Genomic DNA, 8,477 nt, shown 5'->3' with positions numbered 1-8,477 from the left:
GAACAGCTTTTCAATTACTGATTGAATAATTCTTTTTTTCCTGGGTTCTTAAGAAGCCTGAAAGAGTTGCTGGTAATATTCCACCTTTCTCTCTTCAGCTATGAGTTATCATTCAGTGTATGCTAACCTAATATCCCAGGGGATTTTGTATGCCCACTAGGCCTCATCTATCTGTATGCATGTGCTGGGCATTATTTTTCCTGTCATTGTAAGAACAGTTTGCAATGGAAAATTGATAGGAATTGGCCGTCAATGATTGGCTAAAGTACCCACAGGTGTAATAATTAAGATGCATGTTCTTCATTTGCTCCCAGAATTCAGCAGCAGGATTGGGTTCCATAGTCCAACAGTATTAATTTGTTTAACAATGAATATTTATAATCGCTTCTTTTTATCCTTTCCAATTCTCTACTCTCCTATTGGTATTTCCTAGGATCATCTCCCAAATAAACTACCTAAACTCAAATACTTGTCTCAGAGTCAACTTCTGAGGAAAATGCAAACTATTACAACAATGTCCACAGCATTTTATCACACTGACTTCAAAAGTGAGTTTTCTTCTTCATGCTCTTATGCATAGCAAACCATTAAAACTAATATGAGGAAGATATTGGGATATTACCTAAGGGACTAAAAACTACCCACTCTATAAGGAAGAAGTCTTCCTGTGAATTCCTAAGTATTCCTCTACATAAACATGGCACTCAGTAGGAATATGAAGTTGTCCATTACACCCTTTTTCACTCCTTTGGAAATACAACATTCAAGGAAAATTAAAACATATCCTAAGCTGGGCATGATGGCACATGGTAGTAATCCCAGTGGCTTGGAGGCTGAGGCAGGAGAATTTCGAGTTCAAAGACAGACTCAGCAAAAGCAGGTGCAAAGCAACTTGGTGAGACCCTGTCACAAAATAGGGCTGGAGATGGGGCTCAGTAGTCAAGTGTCCCTGAGTTCAATCCTCACTACTAAATAAATAAATTTTTTAAAAAAGCATATCCTAGATAACATATTGGATAACTACACAATGAATGTTGTTCATTGCTACATTGGATCTAAAATAATTCAGCTTGCAAAAGCATGAATTATAAGGCTTTGTTCCCTTGCCTGAAACTGAAGTATGACTGATCTCTTTTAATTTACGATTTTCAGAAATCCACTTACGTTTCCAATTTAAAGTACCATCAGAATGGATAAAATTCCATGTGCTATATTTTTAAATCATTGTAAGATACAATGATAGGATATCACTTCAGTGATGGCCCCAATTTGGTTTTAGGATCTTAAATAATCTATAAAGAAAATAAATAAAAAATTAAAAAGGTCGTGCTAAAATACTAAGCCCATATACAAGTGCTAAAATACTAAGCCCATATACAACAAGGTGGCATGTTTTCTAGCAGCTTTCCTGCTACCCAAAAAGGGAAGACAAATAATTTAAATCCATTTTATTCTTTCATAGATTTTAATAATTATACATAACTTTTAACATAAAGATAGTGAAATCTCAAGGATAAGAAGGCAATATATATGGCCTCTTCTATTCATTCTTTAGGATAGACGGAAATTTCCAAAGGGTACAGTGTGTGAGATTTAACACTGGAAAAATACATATGAAACTTGTTTCACTGGCTGCACTTAGGACGAGGTACAACACAATAAATATAGAACTGCATAATCTTTTTAAAAGATTGCTGTAATTTTAACACAGCCTTACTAAAGAAATACTATCAATGACTGATTTGGAATTCTACAACATATATGTGAAGGGACACTTACAATGAATATCTGAGCATAGTTTCTCAATCATCTTCACATTCATACATCAGCATTCTTAAAAGGAGGAAGAATGCATGTTTCAAATTCAGTACAACAGAAAACATACTTGGTCAATTAGTTTCTTCATATCATTCATTATGATCACAATCCTAGCTTGCTGGTAGATTTAACAGAAGTTTTTGAAATCCTTTTAATTTCCACTAGTCTTAGGACCTCTGGGTAGGAAGTCTCCTACATTGGAAGCAAACTGATTAAGCAGCATCATTAAGTCCACATCTCAACAAATCATTGCATAATTCTTATCTGTCAATATTCTGAAGGGTTAAAAAAAAAGTTCTATGGAAGAATATCTTTCCTGAATAGCAGGCTACTGGAAAATATGCAATCTTCATAGATTTACACAAAACTATACCTGAATTCACTACTGAACACATCTTTCTTTAATAGACCAAAAGAAATGCATTATCACAAAATTAAATAACATACTGAAGCATAAAATAAATACTTTATTTGTGCTATTACACTGTGTATCAAATCATCAGATATGCTCATGTACACCCTTTCCTTTTCCCAAAAAGGAAGCAATGGTGCCACCTCTATTGGTCAGAAAGAGTAAATGGGAAACTTGCTCTCAGTGCTGTTCTGCAGCGTGCCTTAGTATACGAACACAGAGATTTATTATTTTTAGACATATACTTAAAAGATAGGATGAAATGATCTTTTTTTTCACGTGACTCAGATTCTGTTACCAGCAGATAAAAGAATTAACTTCATCCCTATTAAACAGAATGGAAACTGTCACACTACTATGGCCATAGATATTCTGAGAAACTCCAAATCAGAAAAAAAACCCACGAAAGCAATATTCTCTACAATTGGTAAACTGGTTGTTCAAAAATTCAACAAGCAAATAAACATGCAAGCATGTGACATGTTATTACTTTGTAAAAACATAATGTCACTCTGGCCCCAAGAATCACTACAGCTCAGCTGGTTCTTAAAGGGGCAAACGGCCTTTAACCACTACTAAGTATCTTATCTGTGGCACTTTACTGATCATCGCATTGCCACATGATTCTTAAAAACTTAGGCTTCCAAGATGTTTGAGGAAAATAAGTATGTAATATAGATCAAATTTTCGATGATTGTTTTAGTGTAATCTAATATAGTATATAATAGTCCTTGATACTGAATTTTTCCTAGGGAAATAAAGTATGGTTTAACAAGATGATGTTAGCTAAGTTTGATCACCTGTCTTTTTTTCATGCTTTGAGAGGGTACTGATTCATATATTATGCTGAGCTCCATGAATATCTTTTTTAAAACAATGTAGTTCCCAATAGCTTCCCATAAATATTCCTGATTTATACTGGGAAAGAAATGCATAATTGGAACATTAACCATCAAAGTTTTTTAAAAGTAAAACATTTCCTGCAAAGTAGTTACTTAGCAAAATGCTAAGCTGCAAGTGGACCACATAGATAGTAAGTCATTTCACAAAGTACCTGTCAAAAGGTTTAAAAATATGGCCTTTCAATCTAAATCTACTCAAAGAGAGTATATGCAGTAAGTCCTGTTTACAATTTAATGGAGATGAGGAATGGGCAAACCTAGTACAAGGAGGGAGTTCATCCTACATACAGGTTTACAGTAGTGTAGCCATTGTATATCATATTTACTACATTCACCACTTCAGATAAAGTATCAGGGAGGCCCTTCAAACACTGGAGGAAAGGAATGTTTTGTATAAGACCTACCAAATAAACAGCAAAACAAAAGAAAACACACATAGGCACTAGTCTCAAAGCTGCACAATAAAGAAGCAAAGGGTTTGAGATGAGAAATTCAAGAAAATATACACATATGAGCTTGCTGAGGAATAGGAGGAAAGGAATCACAATTCTAATCTTCCAAGCTTCGGAATGCATTCTGCATATCTTCAAGAAGTTGTGCATAGTCACCCTTGATCTTTGCTTCACCATCTTTCACTGGATCCTGAAAAAAGACATTAAAAATTCAATTTACCTTTGGAAAATAATTTTCAGAATGTGTGATAATTTCCTTATATTAAAAAAATTTAGATGCATATGACTGGGTGTATATAACTGGAAATTAGTAAAAACAATATATTATTCAAAGTCTGATAGTATCATACTGTGATGCAGAACTGAAATATGGAAAATAAATTTTAAAATATACCACACTTAAAATCCTCATGGAAGGCAATTTAATTGAGTAAAATGTGTACAAGACTTTAAATGCCCAAAGCTCTCTGATCCAGTAATTCCACTAGTATGAAAATAAACAAAACCAAGTACATGCTTGTCCATACCAACAGCTGGAAATTTCCTAAATGCCTTGGAAAAATATTACTCTCCCAAAGCATTAAAAAAAACCTAGTGATGCTTTTGATACAATAAACATGTAAACAGAAAAGTTTTCATCTTCAATCACTCTACCAGAAATCATTATTATAGGTTTATTTTTCATTTTTTCCTAAGTGAATTTTTAAAGACAAAATTTAAATCAAATTATATATGAATTTTTTATAAACTATTTTTTTCACTCTATAATGTATTTCTTCATGTTTTTGGGTATTTGGAAAAAAAATTAATACCTTCATATATTTTATCCTATGGATATGGCATAATTGATAGAGTACTTGCCTAGCATGTATAGGACCCTGAGTTTAATCCCCGGTACTGCAAAACAAAACAAAACAATAATCTCTGATTTTTTCCCTGGTTCACATATCTCAAAGTGGAATGAATGACAGGACCCAAAGATTGTGAATATTAATTCTTGATATAGTGAATATTTATACAGATTTATATTTTTAATCTATATTGTAAATATACATATACTCTATATGTTATGTAAAAATTTATACATTATATATACATGCTGAGAATCATTCTCAGTAGGTAATTAGTAAATATGCCTGAATGTCATGACTTAATTAAATTAAATACAATTCAATTGATCAAATATTTTAAAAACAATCTTATACATTTGAGTTTCTATTGGTAATTTAACATAACTACCTATTTTTATCTTGTGGGTCATGTAAAAGTAAAAATGTGTACTACATGATATTTGGAAGAAGTAAATAGCGCAGACATCATTTCAGAAGAACATGGGAGTTAGATGTTAATAGGCACTTGAAGTAAGATAATTGCTGCTCAACAATGAATTTAGCTGTAAATTGCCTGGCAACTAAGACAAAAGAGAAATAGTTAGCATTTATTTTAGACGTGAAATACTATAATTTTTTATCACTGGAATTCCTACTTGAATATCACCTCAAGACCTGTTCTGGTTATATACATCCTGAGCATATATGAAAATGATAAAAGCAAGTTTCATACCCCAGGTTTGGGACTCAAACTGTTAGAGAGAAAAAAAAAAATCCTACTAAAAAAGTTACAGCAGAACCAAAATATACCTTGAATTTCATGGAGGAAAGTTTATAGAGGATCTCCCCCATGTGCTCACGGATAATCGACCATGTGATTTTATTGTCACTCTGGGCAGTGGTTTCAACAGCTCTACGGGCCATATCATAAAATGCAATCATGTTGGACAGCATCCCTACTGTCTTGTAGAATGGGCAGAACCTAGAGTAAATGAAGGTCAAAAGAATTAACAAAAACAAATTCCAAAGTGGGTTCATACTTTCAGTATGTAAAACTTTAACTATAAATTACCAGGGAATCAGCTTCTTTATTTAAGTATGCAAACTGCTCATATTTATTAGACGATACATAAGAAAAGAAGAACAATACAAAAGACCAATAATTATTTAAGGAGAATTTTGGGGCAAAGATACCTCAGTACTAGTATGGATGGATATGGAGATATCTATTTTATTTGTTTTAAGGGTGATGTTTATTTTTGTCTGTAAATTCATCAAATAGGAGGGACAATGAAATAATATTGCTACAATATAATGCCCCTCCCTGGATTTGTAGTATTTGTAAGATTTGTAGGTAGGTAAGTAACTCAAATGGAAAATAACTGAGTTGTAAAGACTCCTTTGTGATATTAGTTAAGGTTTAATGAATAATAGGAAGGGGGGGACTGCAAATTGCTGTGAGTTAATAATAGTAGCCTCTTTCTCTTTAAATGTGTTCATTTTCATTTACTCATATACCTTTTCGTAACAAAGAAATAGAGACTGTACGTACACATGAGTAAATATCAATTCAATCACATTTGTCCTTATCAGTCTTCTAACACATTCCTAGACATCTGCATACATAATTTCATGCATAGTCCTATCACACCTTTTCCAAAGATTTTTCCCTAGAGCTTCTTAAGTTCCCGATTTAACAGATTTCGAAGGCTTACTGACATACTGGCATATTTTCTGCTTGCTCTATGGTCTGATTAATCCTATTTGCTTAGTTCTCTGGTTCTTATGTGGAACCAAATATGATTTGAGAGAGAAAAGCTAGCCTGGGAGAAAAGGGCTCAAATCCTCACAGTTTAAAAGAAACAGGAACTTTCAACATGCCACAGGAGTGGCAGAGACAATAGTGAAAAAAAGCAAGCACTGGGCAGGAGTGAAGGGGCTGGGACTGGCAGCAACAAAGGCTTTGGTGGAAGGAAAAAGATACAGGACTCTTGACAAACAAGGCAGGAAAGAATAACATAATTATTTAAGCGAAGAGTACAAGAGACATGGGCAATAAAAGGAATTAGCAAAGATAGTTTCTAAAGCAGGTAATGATCCCCAGGCTCTGCACACTAAGCCATAATTTAGTCTAATTATAGATGGTTGTATGAGTGAAAATACTGTCATAATTTCACAAATGAGTAAATCAAGAAAAGGTGATGATTTCAACCATTAGATGTCTGCTATGAATATACAAAATAAACCAATATATTGAGTCAGCGTTTATCTGTGTGAGGAAAAAAAGGTTTTAATGTGTAGGTAGCTCCTTGCTCAAACACAACAGAAAATCCTCAAATAAGGAAAAAAAAAATCAGAAGGGGAGGTGAAGGGGAAGTACTGGGCAATAAAATTGACAAAATTATGTCTGTGCATTTACAAATATATCACAATGAATCCTATTATTTTGTATAATTATAATGCCTCAACTAAAAAAAAAGCAAAAAGAAAAATCTGTATAGCCTACCTGTCATAAGGTGTATATCCATTTTGTTGTAGGAAGTCATCTTTGATAAGCTTTGCAACCTCCAGAGTGATTTTATCAGTTTCTGCTAAAGAGGCCTATAAGAGAAAAAAAAAATTTTTTTTAGAAATTTTGTTCCATCATGTGGGTACCAATGGTGATAATCAGTTAAGCAAGCAGAAATAATATAATCAACACATTATATTTAACCAAAAATTTTATTTTCCTGGTACTGGGAATCAAACTGAGGGGTGCTCTACCACTGAGCTACATCCCCAGCCCTTTCTTACTTTTTGAGAAAAGGTCTTGCTAAGTTGCCAAGGCTGGTCTTTAATCTGTAATCTTCCTGCCGCAGACTCCCGAGTTGCTGGGATTACAGAAATGTACTAATAAATTTGCTTTATGACTGCTTTTGATTGTTCTTGTTTGTGGTTAAAAAGTATATAACATAAAATTTGCCATCTTAACTATTTTTAATAAAGAGTTCAGTTCAGAGGGTTGTGAAGCCGATTTTCAGAAGTTTTCTATCTTGCAAATCTGAAATCATATGTCCGTAAATAGTAAGCCCCTCTTCTTCCCTCCTCCAAGATACTGATAACCACCATTCTATTTAATGTTTCTATGAACTTGACTACTTTATTGTAAGAATATCTTTCATAGTGCATTATAGTTATACATAAAACTGGGGTTCATTTTGATGTAATCATACATCATACATGTAATCATACATGCACGGAATATCATTTGCTCCATTTCAGTTCCTAATACATCCTCTTTCCCTCTTCTCCTCCCTTCTCCTGTTCCCCAAATCTACTCCAAGTAGTCTTCCTTTCATTATTTATTTTTTTAAAATGTTTTTATTAGTGCATTATAGTTACACATAATACTGGGATTCATTTTGACATAATAATTCATGCTCCATTTTAGTCTCTAGTGCATCCTCTTTCCCTCCCCCTATCCTCCTTCCTCTACTAATCTTCCCTCTATTCATTTATCCATTTATTCTTAATTGGTGCTTTATAGGTATACATAAAGGAGGAATTCACTGTGGTATATTTATACATGCACACAGCAAAATTTTGTCAAGTTGATTCTGCATTTTCTCCACTTTCCTGTCTCTCCTCCCTTTCCCTATTTCCACTCCAATGATCTTTTCCCTTTATGCTTATGATACCCGCCCCCCACTTCCCCACCCTCCCTTACTTTGTTGTAATTTCTGCATATGAGAGAAAAAATTCACTGACCCTTGATTTTCTGAGTCTGGTTTATTTTACTCAGCATGATGGTATCCATGTCCACGTGTTTACCAGCGTATGTCATAATTTCATTCTTCTTTATGACTGAGTGAAACTCCACTGTATATATGCCACATTTTCCTAATTCATTCATTTATTTATGGGCACCTGGGTTGATTCCATAATTTGGCTATTGTGAACTGCACTATTATAAATATTGATGTGCCTATATACTATAGTATGCTGATTAGTATGTTGATTTAGGTTTTTTTCCTGCATAAATAGCAAGGAATGGGATAGATAGGTCACATGATGGTTCCATTCC

General features: G+C 33.6%; 1 protein-coding gene across 1 annotated transcript in view; it reads right to left on the bottom strand.

Annotated features, from left to right (window-relative positions):
- Window positions 1-1,479: 1,479 nt before the first annotated feature.
- The window catches only part of Atp6v1a (ATPase H+ transporting V1 subunit A), a 57,337-nt gene continuing 50,339 nt past the window's right edge, over window positions 1,480-8,477 (bottom strand). The window contains exons 14-16 of the mRNA XM_026394724.2: window positions 6,921-7,015; window positions 5,225-5,396; window positions 1,480-3,774 (exon numbers count right to left, since the gene is read on the bottom strand). Of these exons, the coding sequence (XP_026250509.1) occupies window positions 3,682-3,774; window positions 5,225-5,396; window positions 6,921-7,015 (360 nt within the window). The 3' untranslated portion in view covers window positions 1,480-3,681. The remainder of the gene's footprint in view (window positions 3,775-5,224; window positions 5,397-6,920; window positions 7,016-8,477) is intronic.

The sequence above is a fragment of the Urocitellus parryii genome, chromosome 2, assembly GCF_045843805.1.
Source record: "Urocitellus parryii isolate mUroPar1 chromosome 2, mUroPar1.hap1, whole genome shotgun sequence".
NCBI classification, from domain to species: domain Eukaryota; kingdom Metazoa; phylum Chordata; class Mammalia; order Rodentia; family Sciuridae; genus Urocitellus; species Urocitellus parryii.
This window is presented reverse-complemented; position numbering and strand designations above follow the sequence as displayed.